Source organism: Gorilla gorilla, chromosome 19 (genome assembly GCF_029281585.2).
Source record: "Gorilla gorilla gorilla isolate KB3781 chromosome 19, NHGRI_mGorGor1-v2.1_pri, whole genome shotgun sequence".
NCBI lineage: Eukaryota > Metazoa > Chordata > Mammalia > Primates > Hominidae > Gorilla > Gorilla gorilla.
In genome coordinates this window covers 22341902-22357158 of record NC_073243.2, presented here as the reverse complement: position 1 = coordinate 22357158, position 15257 = coordinate 22341902, and the positions used below count along the sequence as shown (strand labels likewise).

General features: G+C 54.8%; 1 protein-coding gene across 12 annotated transcripts in view; it reads left to right on the top strand.

Annotated features, from left to right (window-relative positions):
- The window catches only part of DLG4 (discs large MAGUK scaffold protein 4), a 29304-nt gene that overhangs the window by 2662 nt on the left and 11385 nt on the right, over nucleotides 1–15257 (top strand). For 3 of the 12 annotated variants that reach the window (XR_010131699.1, XM_055367326.2, XM_055367329.2), the window contains 7 exons: nucleotides 8368–8532; nucleotides 12234–12288; nucleotides 12420–12478; nucleotides 12670–12794; nucleotides 12893–13062; nucleotides 13165–13301; nucleotides 13447–13591. Coding sequence is in view for 11 of the 12 variants with exons in the window: in XM_055367326.2 (XP_055223301.1) it covers nucleotides 8368–8532; nucleotides 12234–12288; nucleotides 12420–12478; nucleotides 12670–12794; nucleotides 12893–13062; nucleotides 13165–13301; nucleotides 13447–13591 (856 nt within the window). In the remaining variant the exon portion in view is untranslated. Of the gene's footprint in view, nucleotides 1–4922; nucleotides 4946–8367; nucleotides 8533–11260; nucleotides 11542–12233; nucleotides 12289–12419; nucleotides 12479–12669; nucleotides 12795–12892; nucleotides 13063–13164; nucleotides 13302–13446; nucleotides 13592–15257 lie in introns of those variants that run through there. The other 9 variants (XM_031003197.3, XM_031003201.3, XM_063700569.1 and 6 more) reach the window with 7 other exon arrangements.

Here is a 15257-nt window from a genome sequence, read left to right as displayed (position 1 = left end):
GGGGAGGGGTTAGTAGGCCTTATCTGGGACTGGCGCCCCTGGAGTGGCAGCATCAGAAGTAAGATGTATTTGGGGGTCTTAATTTAGTTTTGGGGTTCACATCTGAGAAAATGCTGGATTTGGCCACAGGTGCCCCCTGGAGTGATCCCTTTGTACCTGTAGGGATATGGAAAATTTAGGATATTCCATGGTTCGGGGGGCCTGGCGGGTTTGGGGGTTCATCAGCGCTGTTTGAGGGAGACTTATTTAAGGAGAAGCCTGGCTCATAAGGGAGTCCTGCTGGTGTATGTGGGAAGGTGGGCTATGTTGGGGGGTTCCTCTTTCCTCCCCAGGGAAAAGCTGGCTTCCAAGGGCCTTGTCCAGTTTTGGGGGGCTCCTGGCATGGGGTAAAGGTTATTGGTTGTGAGTGCCTGACTGATCTGGGGGTGTCAGCTGGCAGGGAAGGGGTGGGCCTTCAGACTCTAGAACAAGCATCTCGTGGTGGCTGCATTTAGGGATGCTCTCTCAATTTGAGGGAACTGTTAATTTAGGGTTCAGTCATATAGAATGGAGGTAGTTGGAAGTTGTCAGAGGGCTGGGGCCCTGGCATGGGATCACCTGAGGGAATGGACCAGGTGAGGCAAGGATTTGGGGGTACTCCCATAGGAGGCAGAAGATTGCAGCAGCCGAGCTTGCCAGCCCCTGAGGAGGAGGATGAGAGGCTTAGGGAGAGAGGGGATTTGAGGAGGGGGACCGGGTGGGTGGTGCACAATTTGGGGGTGGCCCAAAGGCAGGTGCCCAATATCCCCATCTCCTCCCACACTGTATCTAGCCCTGATCAAGAGAGAGGGAGAAGAGCAGATGTGGGGACTGTTCCAGATACCCCTGACGCTTGGGATCAAGGTGGGGGAGGACACCTGGATTTAAGGGTCCCTGAGGGCTTATGACCGAAGTTACTGAGGTTACTGGGGTGAAAAGGTGTAGGAGGAGGGCAGGGCTGGCAGCGATGGGGATCTGTGCAAGAGTGTCCCTCTGGTTGGAGCCTGGCAAAGGCAGGAGATCTTGGATGGAGCATAGGCGAGCTCCTGGTGGGATGCAGATACCTAGGCTCTGCTTGGAGACTCTGGGACTGGAGAGCTGGATGCCTGGTGTGTGGAGGGAGGCTTGGGCGGGTGGCAGGCAGCTGGGGGCTGGGGGGTGGGACAGGAAGTGGGGGCCGGGGGAGGCGGGGTCCGGGTGAGTCACAGGCTGGGGAGGGGGTTATATTTAGTGGGAACTGCAGCTTTTCATGGGAGGGAGCTGAGGACACACATGTTCCCTGCCACAAACTCACACATGTGTGTACACATGCATTGTGCACGTGTGAGGATGGTTGGAAGAGATTGGGGGCTGAGGACCTTTAGATCTGGAGCCCCCACCCTCTCTCCACCAGGGCAACTTGCTTGTCCTTCATTCTGTGGGTTTCGGGCTTTCTCCCAGGCTGCCTCTTCCCCACATCCCCTGTAGTTTCGGTGGATTTTTATGCCTCAGTTTCTCTGGCCTGGTTTCCTCTGCTCCCGCTGTCTCCTGCCCTTAGGCCTGTCACTTGGCCTTAGGCTCCATGGCTGTGGTCCTCTGTATTCCAGGTGTAAATAGAAAGCCCGCTGGAATGTGTGGGCTCTGCTTCCAACACGTGAACACACAAATGGGAGCGAGGGTGAGGGGCTTGCCAGCAGGCAGCTATTCTGGGTGGGTGGGTGGCCTTATTCATTACCCACTCCAGACTCCTACTTCTTCCATGGAGCCCAGGGTTGAGCATCCCTGAAGGAAGGAGGCTTACAGAGCAGATCATGCATTTGGGGTTTACAGAGGCGTGGAGACCCAGGCTTGCCACATTCCTTGGCTGGAAAACTTGTCAGCCTCGGTATGGTGGGGACTCCAACTCCCATAAGGCCCCGAGGCACAAGATCTCTCAATGTTAGAGGGTTGCTGCCCATGGCGCTGTTGGGAGTTGTGGTTCATCTCTATCCAGGGCAGCCAGCGGAGGGTAGCCCAAGAGGAGCCTGCAGGGGGCACATGGCTCCTGCTTCCCCAAATGCTGGATGGGGTAGGGAGTGCTCAGGCTTTGCGGTCGTTGAGCTCCCCAGCTCTGCCTGAGTCTTCCATCTTTCATTGCCTATATTTAGACTCCTGCCGCAGTAATTTAAGGAACATTTATTGAAAGCCTACTGCGTGCTAGGCCCTGTGTTGTGTGCAAACTCCACTCTACAGCGATCACTTTGTCTTTCTTGGTGCCTTTATCTCTGCCAGCATCTCTCGTCTCTGAGCATCTCTTTCTCCCACTCCGCCCCCGTCCATCCCCCTTTCCCCGCGCTGCTGCCGCCGTTGCCATGGTAACCGGCGACGACTGAAGCTGCGTGGCGGACTGGAGGGCCGGGCGAGGGTGGCGGAAGGCGGAGCAGAACAAGTGGGGGTGGGGATACAGTGGGGGAAAGACTGAGGCTATTTGCCAGAGCCCCAGGAGCGAAGCGGTTAAACCCTCCGGGTGGTCCTTATTGGGCAAAGCCGAGATGCCGGGGGCGGGGCAGTGTGGCCGACGGCCTCATTCATTGGCCGTCAGGGGCGTGGCGGAGGGACAGTGTGGGCGAGGCAGGGGGAGCGAACGGGCGGGAAGTGGACGGAGGCGTGGCCTCCCGGGCAGGTGGGTGGAGTCTGGCTTACTCTATCGAGGGAGGCAGCAACCTTCGGAAAGGGGAGGAACCTTGGGGCTGGGTTACCTGACCGAAATGAGGGCGGGGCTGCCTGGGATGGGCGTGGCGTGGTCCCCCGTGCGTGAAGGAGACAGGGTTTGAGGAGCTATTGTCCAAGTAACTTCAGGGCGCGGGGGTCTTTGGAAAGGAGAATCCGGGGATTGGGAAGTCTGACGTCTCAATTTTCCTAAGATGGAGGTCTGTTCAGATTTCATCAGAGCACCCCTCCTACCTCAGCTCTGTGTTCCCAGGAGACGGTTGCTAGGCGACGGCAAAGTCCTTGATTGCTGCGTTGCCAGGCAACAGAGAAACGGAAAATGGAGGGAAAAGGGAAATGGGGGATGGGGAAGGGTCTTTATGGGCCATGGCGCCCACTGGTGGATAAGCAGGGCCTGCACGTTTTCTATTCTAGAAGGAATTTTGAGTCCAGCCCCTTCCGCACTGACTCCTTGGATCCTCTGGTGATCCAAGCCTTCCTACCAGATATGAAACTAGGAGATTGGGGGTCATCTTGGGGGCGCATGTAACAGATGCCGATCAACGGGGTCAATCTCGCTTGGGTGAGATTCTAGGGAAGTCGTCATTTCTACCATGTATGGGCATTTTATAGAAGTCAGCCGATTTGAGGAGACCCCTCACTGGGTTTTAAGAGCTGGAAGGGTGGGGGTTCAATGGGAGAATATTTGGAAGAGACGCTTTCAGGTTAAGTTGTTTGGGAGAAAATGGAAATCTCTGAAGAGACCTGAAGGAGGCGGTTGGGAGTGTTCTGGACGATTTGTGGGTCATTGCAGATTGCCGGCCGTATCTTTGGTGTGTATTTTTTGAGGCCTGAGTGTGGAGAAGATATATTTGGGAGCAATCTTCCGACAAAGTTGGAATTCAGAATCGTGGAGGGGATGTTCTGGGCAGACAGAAAAGGGTGTAATCTATGAACCTCAGGGGTAAAGAAAAGGAGAGGAGGTGCCGGGTGCGGTGGCTCACACCTGTAATCCCAGCACTTTGGGAGCCCGAGGCGCGCGGATCATGTGAGGTCACGAGTTCGAGACCAGCCTGGCCAACATGGCGATATCCCGTCTCTACTAAAAATACAAAAAAATTAGCCGGGCGTAGTGGCGGGCCACCGTGCCAGGCCAAAGTTTTTTTTTTAGAGATGGGATCTCACTATGTTGCCCAAGCTGGTGTTGGGCACCTGGCCTCCAGCGATCTTCCCGTCTAAATTTCTTTTTATAAGAGTTTTGGAAAAAATTGACGAGATTGCTATTTAATTTGGAGGGTCTGCTTTAAAGTAGATTAAATATTTCCTGAAATTGGGTTCTGGTGTGGATTTGGAGACTGGCATATTAGGAAGTCATGAGTATCTTATTAGATTCGGGGGTTTGGACAGGGGATCCCCAACAAATTAGAGGACTTGTTATTTGGATGTTTATATTAGAGCAAGAGTAATATTTGCACTAACTGCAACATCTCTGTTAGTGGATTGGGAGATAGATGTGATATAGAAAGGGATGATTTAGCATATATTAATTTGGGGGGCCAACAAGGCTCTGTGGTTCCTTAAACTCTTGAAGAAACATGGGCTGCCTATCAGGTGGGGCTGGACTGCAGGGGAGAACTATGCTGGTTAGAGTAGGAGATGCCTTGGAATCTGAGGAGATGCTATCCACAGCACCAATGCTATCCACAGCACCAATCTTGCGGGGTGGGAGAGGCAGTGTAGATCCCTTGGGGGTTCTTGTGAGAGAAGTGCTGTTTGTTTCCCTGGACTCTGGGAGGCCAGTAGTGACGAGATGTCCAGTGAGGTTTTGGAATGGTTTGGGGTCTCGCGATGTTGGGGTTGGGGGATTAGATGGGATGGAATAAGGGGTCCCTGAGAACTAGAGAGATAAACTGGTAAATTTAAGTCTGTCTTTAATTGTAGAGGGGTCGGAATAGAAGTATACTGTGGAAAGTGAAGTTCACAGAGAAACAGCGTGAACCAGGGAAGTTGGTGGCTAAGAGGGTCTCCCCTCACCCCTCTCTCCCAACGTGACGCTCTCCCTTACTGCGCAGGCGCCGTTCCCCCCCCCTCCTCCGACCGCAGCCTCCAGTTGCCGCGGCCGCCGCAGCCCCCGCCCCTCTGCCCCTCCCCCTCCCCCAACCCCCGGGACCCTTGATATCCCACCCGCCCCCTTCCCTCAGTCCCCCTCCCCTTCTCCATGTCGGCTCGGAACAGATTCGCCTCCATGTGTCTCTGCGTGGTACGTGCCGCGGTATGGGCTCCGGCCCGCTCCCCCTTCCCGGACCCCCGCAAATATCAGGGTGCAAGCTTGAAGCGCTGTCGCTCTTCCTTCTGCTTGGTGCGGGGTCTCTGGGTTGCAACTTCTCGTGGACAGGCGCCGTGGGTCGCCCCTCTTATCATTCACTTTGACTCACACCCCTATGTTTTGGGGGTGCAAGCCTCGGTTCCAGGTCATTCTGTGCAACTGGGGCTCTGGTGAGGAGGGGGCCAAAGGGGAAGGAACAACAGAGACTCCGTCCGTGTCCCCCATTCCCCAGGCCTTTTACTTGTTTTAAGCCCTAATATATTGGGGGTGCAGATATGTCCCAGTAGCATCTGAGTTGTCTGGGTTAGGGCCCTGAGTCCCAGTAGGATAAAGGGGGGGGGGTCCTCCTTTCCCGTCCTGCTTTAGTTGCCCTGTAATCCAAGACTGAGAGGTGCTGATCCCCCACCGCCCCACCCCCCAGTCTGCAGTTTTAGAATTACTCTCCCCCACCCCTACTCCCACCCCTCCCGACGTTTCTCCCCGCCCCCCTACATGTACGTCGAAAATTTCCAGAAACTGAACCTAGTCCCTAACCTCTTCCAGCCACATTCTGGAAACCCTGGTACCCATTTCTTGTTCCCCATTTTCTCCATGTTGCCTCCCAATCCTGAGGAGCCTTTTCTTCAGTGCCAGACACCACCCTCCCTCCATGGGGGTGGGGCAGGGAGAGGTATTGGGGGCTCGCTGAGATAAAAGTTTACCTTCATTTCCTCCCTAGAATAAATGATGAAATGGCCCTCCTCATGTTTCCATTTTCTTTGGGTGCACGCTGACATTTCCTCCTCAGATTCAGGAATTTTCTCTCTGAGGTGGAGTGAAGATGGAGGGGCACTGGACTCAAACCCTCCCCCAGACTCCAAAACTTGGAGCTTTGGTCCTAATTTACCTTGCAGGGAATTGGAGGCTTTGTGAAGGAAGAGTGGGTAGCGGAGAGCGGCTTCCACCCCTTCCCCCAGGTCTCAATTATGGGGCTTGCCCCTCAGCTTGTGCACTGCCCAGGTAGAAGACCACCTTCTCAGGATGTGGAATGAACAGTCTCTGTTGGTTCATAGAACTCCTTTATTCAAGACAGCTCAGCCTTGGAGGAGGGCTATTTTGTGTGTTCTCCTATTTTCCTTCTCTACTTTTTGTGCCCATCGGATTGAAATCTGGAGTTCAGGATTCTCTCCAAGTCTGTGGCCCAGAGAATAGACTCAATCTTGCTGAGCCCCTGTTTTCCTTCTTTAAGACTCTTTAAATGTATCAGGGTGCTTCTTGATTCAAGTTGTCTCTGTGTTCTGGGTTTGAGAGTTTTCGTGCTGACAGGACCACTTCCCTTCTCTCATTCTCTTATTGTACCCTTACTCTACAGCCAAAGTTGTGTTATATTCTCAGCCTTGATTCATCATCCTTAACATTTTCAGAATCCTACTCAAGGATTGGCCATTGACCTTGATAAGCTTCCTCCCATTTGATCTCGCAGCTGCTGCCCTCTAAGTATTAGGGCACTCTCAGCCTCTCAGAAACTTTTGGGAGGGAAATTCTGCTCGCTCTCTCTCTTTTTTGTTTTGGAGATGGAGTCTTGCTCTGTCGCCAGGCTAGAGTGCAGTGGCATGATCTCGGCTCACTGCAACCTCCGCTTCCCAGGTTCAAGCAATTCTCCTGCCTCAGCCTCCCATGTAGCTGGGATTACAGCCATGCGCCACCACGCCCAGCTAATTTTTGTATTTTTAGTAGAGATGGGATTTCACCATGTTGGCCAGGCTGGTCTCTGACCTCAGGTGATGTACCCACCTCGGCATTATAGGCATCAGCCACTGCTCCTGGCCTCTCCCTCTTTTTGAGACAGGGTCTTACTCTGTTGCCCAGGCTGGAGTGCGGTGGCGTGATCATGGCTCACTGCAGCCTCCACCTCTTGGGCTCAAGCAATCCTCCCACCTCAGCCTCCTTAGTAGTTGGGACTACAGGTGTGCACCACCATGCCTGGCTAATTTTTGTATTTTTTGTAGACAGGGTTTCACTGTGTTGCCCAGGCTGGTCTCCAACTCCAACTCCTGGGCTCAAGCTGTCTGCCTGCCTCAGCCTCCCAAAGTGCTGGGATTGCCGTGCCTTCTCTTTTTACCCATGTGTACTGACTGGGTGGTGCATTCTGTCTTCTTCAGTTCCTGAGGGAGCCCTGCATATGATACCTTCCCCTTCCTGAACCTGGAGCTTGGAGGGTCAGTCTCTGTGGAGGCCCGTTCCAGAGGAGAGGAGCAGGCGAGGGCAGAGGCGGACATGGAAGGACCCAGGCGGAATCGCTGTCTTCTTCTGCTGTCTCCATCTGCCCTTTTCCTCCTTCTCTGGCCCCCAGTTAATCTCATTTTACTGTTGTCCCTATTAAGCTAGCACAGGAGGCCCTTGGGATGGCAGCTGATTAACTGGGCAGGGAGTCAGGGGTCATGTTGGGCCTTTCACCCCAAAAGAGCAGAGGGAGACCAGAAATTCACTCTGAGGCTCAGCATGCCACCCTCCTCCCCAGCCAGGGAGGCTGGCACCCATTCTTGCCCCTGTCCTGAGCCCTGCTGTCTCTGTTCTTCCCCTTCCTCCCCCAGCCCATGCCCTTATAGCATATCCGGATTAGCTGGCTGGGCTGTGGGCTGTTGCAGGGGTAGGGCCAGACTCCCGGGGCCCCTCTGTTGACTGCTTGGAAACCAGCAAGGGCAGTGAACTGGACAGGCTTAGCCTTGTCCTGTCTCGGGGGCTGATGCCAAGTACCTTCTGGTGGAAGGGGTGACTTCAGTCCTTGCCTAAGGAGTGCAAGGTAAAGGACAGCCAATCACCTGTGGGGTAGAGGCTGCAATGGGGAGACTGAGGCCATGGAGGTGGGGTGCGGGGAGGATGCCATGCAGAGTAGGAGCAGCCAGAGGGGTAGGGGAGGGGAGGCTAGAACAAGAGTGAGTCTGAGATGGTGAGGGAAGCAAGGAAGTTGGGGACTGGATGCAGAGAATGGAGATGTGAGTGTCCGGGGCTAGAGCTCTGAGAAGCTGGAGGGACTCGAAGATGAAGGTGGCGGGGAAAGGGGTGAAGACACAGATGCCAGAGGGGCTATGCCCACCAGAAGGCCAGTGTCCCAGGATGTGAGGAGTAGGAGTTGGGGGATGGGATTGGGACCTGGGGATTGATGAGAGGTGCTGAGGCCCTGGCGGGAGAGGGGGCTGTTGGGAGAGTGGAGAGAGGGGAGCCAATGGGCTAGAGGAGAGGGAGGGGGAGGAGCTGGTCAGGCCCCAGGGCCTTCCGCACTGCACTGGCTGGGGGAAGAGGCGGCGGCCAGGGCGGCCAGCCTGGAGCCTGAGGCACCGGGCTGGCCCCAGTGACACCTCCGTCCCCATCCCCAGAAATACCGCTACCAAGATGAAGACACGCCCCCTCTGGAGCACAGCCCGGCCCACCTCCCCAACCAGGTAAACGCCCCCGAGCTGGTGCACGTGGCGGAGAGGAACTTGTCCCACCTCGAGGCTGGCCACGGGGTCGTGGGCCACGCCCACCTCTCCCCCTTCAAGGTAGGAGACCCTGGTGGCCCCCTCCCCAGTGCGGCCCTCGGAGCCTCGGAGCTGCAGCAATCCCTAAGGGCCGGTAGGGTGAGAGAGAGCCGTGGGGAGGGGGATGCTGGGACTGGGGGCGGGGGTTTGGGGCTTGGGCTCCTGGGGTCTGGGGGAGGGGGCGTTTGTGGGGCTGGAAACACCTTGGTCCCACAGAGGAGAAACAGGCCAGGCCAATGGGAGTGGATGTAGAGCCTAAAGCAAGAATGTGTGTGTGTGCGCGTGCCTGTGCGCGTGTGCTGTGTGTGTGCCTGTGCGTGTGTGCACGCATGCGTGCCTGTGTGTGTGTGTGTGTGCTGTGTGTGTGTGTGCGTGCGCCGTTTGTGTGCCTGTGCGTGTGCTGTATGCGTGTGTGTTGAGGTGTGTGCATCCCCCAGGAGGCCCCCACGCCTGGGACCTCTTCATTCCTTCACACCCCCAACCTCCATTTCCATTTTCTGTGTCCAGAGCTCTGTTCCAAGCGCCTGCTGCCCTCATTTGCTCTTGTTCCTTCCCCGCCTCCTCCCCCTACCTCCGCCTCTGGGCCTGGCTCGCCCTGTCCCCAAGTCTCCAGCCCTTTCCATCTGTCTGGCCTGAGACTTCACATGGTGGGGCCTTGCTGCCTCGTCCCCTGCCCCAGCCTTTGCTCCACTCCTGAGCTCTCTTCCCCCTCTGCAGCCTTTCCTCCCTGCTGGCTGGCTGGCTGGCTGGCTCTTGATGCTGTCTCTCTCTTCCTCCCACGCATTCTCCTCTCCCTCTCCCTGATCCCCAGCTTAGGCCGCTGGGGCCTGATCAGTCCTTTCCCTCATCAGTCCTCTCCCTCCATCAGCCAGCTCCCCTTTCCCATGTTCCCTCTTGCCTATTCATCTTCACCTTCCCTCTTTTCCTCCTCCCCTCTCTCATCCTCTTGGGTTCTCACCTCTGCCATATCTTCTTTCTGTCCCCTTCTGCCCCCTCCATCATCCCCCACCACCTGTTACCCTTTCTCCTCTCTGCTCACAGCGTCCTCCTCTCTCCAGTCCCGGGAGGCCTGGTTTCTGGGACCTTCCATTCTCCAGTCCACTTTCCATTTTCCCCTCCCTCCATCTCCTCTTCTGGGGACACAGGATGGGGAGGACTGGAGAGCACCAGGCAAGCTGTGAGATTGAGGGGACACTGTGGGGTCAGGGTGGGGATTCTAGGATGTTGTGGGATGCTCTGGGAAGGGGGAGGTTGCTGACATTTCACCAAGAAGATGGGGAGGAGGTCTCTGAGCCTAGGGAGTGGGCAAGCAGGTTCTGGAGTGAGAACTGGCAAGAGAGGAGTTGGGGGATAGGAAGGGTAAGACGTCCTGGGTCAGGGGCCAGATAGGGATAAGACTGTGAGATCAGGGCAGTGAATGAGGCTGACAGAGCAAGGAAAGGAAGGCCCTGGAGACAGGGATGGTACAGAGTGTTTGTGCGAATTCTGTGGATGCTAGGAGTGAGAGAAAGAAGACTAGAGATGCTTTTTGCAAGGCAGGGCCATTAAATCCCTGAGCAGGGGGAAGAGGAGGTAGGGAGCCTGAGGGGTGGTAGTTAGTACAGAGCTGCTGCGGATCAGAGCTCAGGAGCAGAAGAGGGTGGAGGGAGAGAGTGTTGGAGGCCATAAGCATGGGGTGGAGGTCTCAGGACAAGGCCTCACCTGGGGAACAGGAGAAGCCCCAATTTTCAGAAGAGAGGGGAGTTGATTGAGAAGTGTAAGATTGTTACTTGAGAATAATCTTGAGGGTATGAAGGTAGGGTAAGGGAGAATGGTGATAAACTCTCTGGGGAATCAGAAATTGAGATGGAGTAGCTGGGTGGGGTGGCATGTGCCTGTAGCTACTCAGGAGGCTGAGGTGGGAGGACTGCTTGAGCCCAGGAGTTCAAGGCTGCAGTGAGCTATGATCACACCACTGCACTCCAGCCTGGGTGACACAGCGAGACCTTGTCTCTGGAAAAAAAGAAAAAAAGAAATTGGGATGGAGGATGAGGCCACATTGGTAAGGGATGGGGCTGGAGGGTGCGATAGGGCCAGGGAAGCGGATGGAGAATGGAGGCTGGGGTTGGAAGATGGATGTTGAAGGGCGAGCCAGGGATGGAGATGGAGCATGTGGGATGCGGGCAGAGATAGGGATGGGAAGCAAATGAATGTCGCAGTGGATGAAGGTGGGTGTGCTGGGAAGGAGGTTCCAGGATAGGGATGGGGATGGGGATTGAGGATGGGCTATGGGATGGAGGATGAACACGTGGATGAGATTTTGGCAGTCAGTGGCTGTTGGTTGGACAACAGCATTTGCTGATATGTGAAGGGTTGGAGGGTGGTGTTAATAGATTTATGGGTGTGAAATCTGTGATACAGCTTGAAAATGGTCGGTAGTTTGTAGGCTTGAGAAATAGCAGTAGGAGAGGGGAGGGACCCTTTTGGACGGGGAGAGCGGGAAGGAGACTGGGGAATCCTTGCGCTTGGGCGACTGCAAATACATGTTTCTTTAAGGAGGAAGTAGGTTGGGGACCCCGGAAGGAGGCTCTTGGCGGCCTCCCCCCATTGCCATAGAGACGTGGCTTCGGTTGCCCTGGCAATTGGGGAAGCCCCTAGGACCGGGCTAAAGCTGGCCCCGCCTGGGAGTCTAGAGACCAGGCGATTGACGTCAGGGACCTGGGCACGCCCCACTTTAACCCTTTCCCGAATGAAGTGGGGGGAGGGAGTAGATGAGCGGGATAGGACCCGGATGTCTTTCACCACTCCCCGTTCCTGACGTCCTTTGCACTGCGTAGGGTGAGGGGCGTAGGGGAGCGAGGAAGGCAGGTTATTCAGGATGCGCTGCGCCCACAAACCTCTTCAGCCCGGCCTCCTCTCGGCCTGGCTAACGTGGGGCGGGGCCCAGGGCAGGAGAGGCGGGGCTAGCGGATCCCTTCTGCGCTCAGGAGTTTGGTCAGCCCCAGGCCACGCCCCACCCCCGTGTTGTCCTGACGACAGGGCCTCCTGGAGGTGGGTCTCCCCGGGTCTTGACTGGTCCTAGATACCGTTGCTAGGCAACACGGTCCTTAGAGGAAGGGGTGGATTGGACGGCTGGTTGGTGAGACCGAGGGAGGGGCCTGCAGCTGGGGAACCCCGGATTCCCGGGGTGCAGGGTTTAGGGCAAATGTGTGTGAAAGTGAGGGGCAAGTCTAGGGGAGGGTTATGAAAATATCTGGGTAGATATGGGGGGTTGGGGGGATGGGGCAGGAAATGGGGACCAGGACCCGGTGGACATGATCCCTGGGGTGTCCGTGTGTAGCACATAAGGCATGTAACACCCTGTGGTGTTACATCCGGTGAGAAGCTCCCTTCCCCCAAGCCTACCCCCCCTCCCCACTCTTTGCCATCTGCTGCTCCCCTCTCCGTCTGGCTGTCTCCCTTCCCGCTTCTCCTACACCTCCTTCCACATGCAGGGGGCCCCGGGCTGGGCAGAGTTAGATCCTTGCGCGTGTGCATCTGTGCGTGTGTGTGCGCGTGCGCATGTGCACGCGTGTGCGTGTGTGTGATGTGGATTGAGGCTGGGCCCTTGAGCAGCTCTCAGGGTGGCGGAGTGGGCTTGGCTAAGAGGCTGAAAGGGTAGCCACGCTGATGGGACCCTCCGTTATGGGCTCCCTCTCGAGTCAAGGCTCAGGCTGCTTTTTGTCTCTTGTTTCCCCAAACAGGCCAATTCTCCCCCAGTGATTGTCAACACAGATACCCTAGAAGCCCCAGGATATGTGAGTTGTTTAGATTTTGGGGCTGGGGCCATTGCAGAAGGAAGGAGGGAGTAAGGGAGGGCAGCAGATGACGGGCAGGTGGTCAGGCAGGAATGTCTGTCTCACTGCTTTTGTGTTTCTGTCCCGTGCTGGAGTTGCAGGTGAACGGGACCGAGGGGGAGATGGAATACGAGGAAATCACATTGGAAAGGGTGAGCAGGCTCCTCCATCGGCAGTCCCCGTGGCCTCCCGTCTGTACCTTTCTTTCTGCCATGTGGTCTGGGTGGCTAGCCCCTCACCCTGTCCCTTCCTCCTCTGGCTGCTCCAAGCCATTTCCCACCCCACTTGCCTTGCCAGACTTGGGCAGTGAGGGGAGCTGACCCTCTTCCCCTCCTTCACCCAGGGTAACTCAGGTCTGGGCTTCAGCATCGCAGGTGGCACTGACAACCCACACATCGGTGACGACCCATCCATTTTCATCACCAAGATCATTCCTGGTGGGGCTGCGGCCCAGGATGGCCGCCTCAGGTGGGGAGAGGAGACAGGGGTTAGGTTGCTTGGTCCCTGGAGAGGGAGGGCCAGGGCAGCAGGAAGCTCTTGGCTCAGGCCCACCTTGCTGCTCCCAGGGTCAACGACAGCATCCTGTTTGTAAATGAAGTGGACGTGCGTGAGGTGACCCACTCAGCGGCAGTGGAAGCCCTCAAAGAGGCAGGCTCCATCGTTCGCCTCTATGTCATGCGCCGGAAGCCCCCGGCTGAGAAGGTCATGGAGATCAAGCTCATCAAGGGGCCTAAAGGTAGTAACTCATTTTGTTCCCACCCCCATCCCAACTGTCCTGTGCCCCCAAGCCTGCTTCCTGGGCACCTGGGCACCCACCTCTGGCCTCCCCTCCATCCAGGTCTTGGCTTCAGCATCGCAGGGGGCGTAGGGAACCAGCACATCCCAGGAGATAATAGCATCTATGTAACAAAGATCATCGAAGGGGGTGCTGCCCACAAGGATGGGAGGTTGCAGATTGGAGACAAGATCCTGGCGGTGAGGACCCCATCTAGCCCATTTTCTAGCCCAGATCTGGGTCTCACCTACCAGCCCTGGCAGGCCCAAGTTCATCACTTCACCCCAGTGCTTCTGTCTTGGGCCATTTGTGGCTTTGTCTGAGCTTTGCTTTCCTTGACTCCAGGTCAACAGTGTGGGGCTAGAGGACGTCATGCATGAAGATGCTGTGGCAGCCCTGAAGAACACGTATGATGTTGTCTACCTAAAGGTGGCCAAGCCCAGCAATGCCTACCTGAGTGACAGCTATGCTCCCCCAGACATCACAACCTGTGAGAGCCCTTCAAACGCCAAAGCTCCCCATGACCCATCCCGTTTAACCCATGACATGCAGCCCCACGACATCCCTGTAGCTGTCCCTCTTCAGATATTCCCTATGAAATAGCCACAACCTCTGATCCTTGCTGTTGTTGGAGAAGAGATGGAAAATCAATTACCATCAAAGAACTAGAAAAGATCATCAACGATCTCTCTCCTGGAAGGCACAAAGCCTGGTTGGTTTTATGGCTAATTTTGTGAAATTCTCAAGGAATAGATCATTCTTCTGCTCTTCCAGCGTACAGGAAAAGATAAAAGATTTCACATTTCATTTTATAAGGCCAGTTCGAATGGTCACAAGGATAATGTAAAATAAGGAGAGTATAGACCCGTTTTGCTTCTGAATAGAGATACAAGAGTTTACAATAATATAGTAGCAAAGCAAACATGGCAGCATATTAAGGGAATAACATAGGGTTTGTTTCAGAAAACTAAAGATGGCTCAATAGTAGGAAATCTCTTAATATGATTCATATATTAAAACGTTACGGGAGGCTAAGTGTGGTGGCTCATGCTTGTAATCCCAGCACTTGGGAGGCCAAAGTGGGAGGATTTGAGACCAGCTAGGGATTTGAGACCAGCCTAGGCAACATAGCGAGATCCTGTCTCTAAAAAAATTAAAAAAATTAGCACGTGCCTATACTCCTTGCTACTTGGGAGGCTGAGGCTGGAGGATTGCTTGAGCCGAGGAGTTGGAAGCTGCAGTGAGCCAATGATTGCGCCACTGCCCACCAGACTGGGTGACAGAGCGAGAGGAGAAAACGATGTGATTATCTCAAATAGACGTGAAAAAGGCATTTGGTGAAATTCACCATCTCTTTTGGATGAAAGCTTTTAGTAAACTAGGAACACAGAAATTTTCCTTAAGATGGTGAAGACTAGTTATCAGGAACCAGTAACAAACATTTTATAATGATACAATTTTAGCAGTGTGTCCATTAACTTATTTTTAAATTTATTTTTAATTTTAATTTTTTTCTTGAAATGGAGTTTCGCTCTTGTTGCCCAGGCTGGAGTGCAGTGGTGTGATCTCGGCTGACTGCAACCTCTGCCTCCCAGGTTCAAGTGATTCTGCTGCCCCGGCCTCCCGAGTAGCTGGGATTATAGGTGCCCACCATCACGCCTGGCTAATTTTTGTAGTTTTAGTGGAGACAGGGTTTCACCATGTTGGCCAGGCTGGTCTCGAATGCCTGACCTCAGGTGATCTGCCCTCCTCGGCCTCCCGAAGTGCTGAGATTACAGGCGTGAGCCACTGCGCCCGGCCTCCGTTAACTTACGAAGAGGGCAGGGATGCCTCTTCCCACTGCTATTATTCTTCATTGCTTTAGAGCAGGGTTTCTCAATGTTACTCCTGACATTTTGGACCCAATAACTCTTCATTATGGGGGGTTGTTCTGTGCCTTGTGGGATATTAAGCAGCATCCCTGGCCTCTGTCTATCAGATGACAATGGTACTCCTCCCCCTCAGTCATAACAATTAAAAAATGTTATGACAGAATTGCCCCAGCGAAATTATGGTGGTTGAGAATCACTGCTTTAGAGATTTCAGACAGTGTAACAAGACAAGAAGAATAGTTACATCTGGAAGGGAAAAACAAAAGTTATCTCTATTTGTAAATT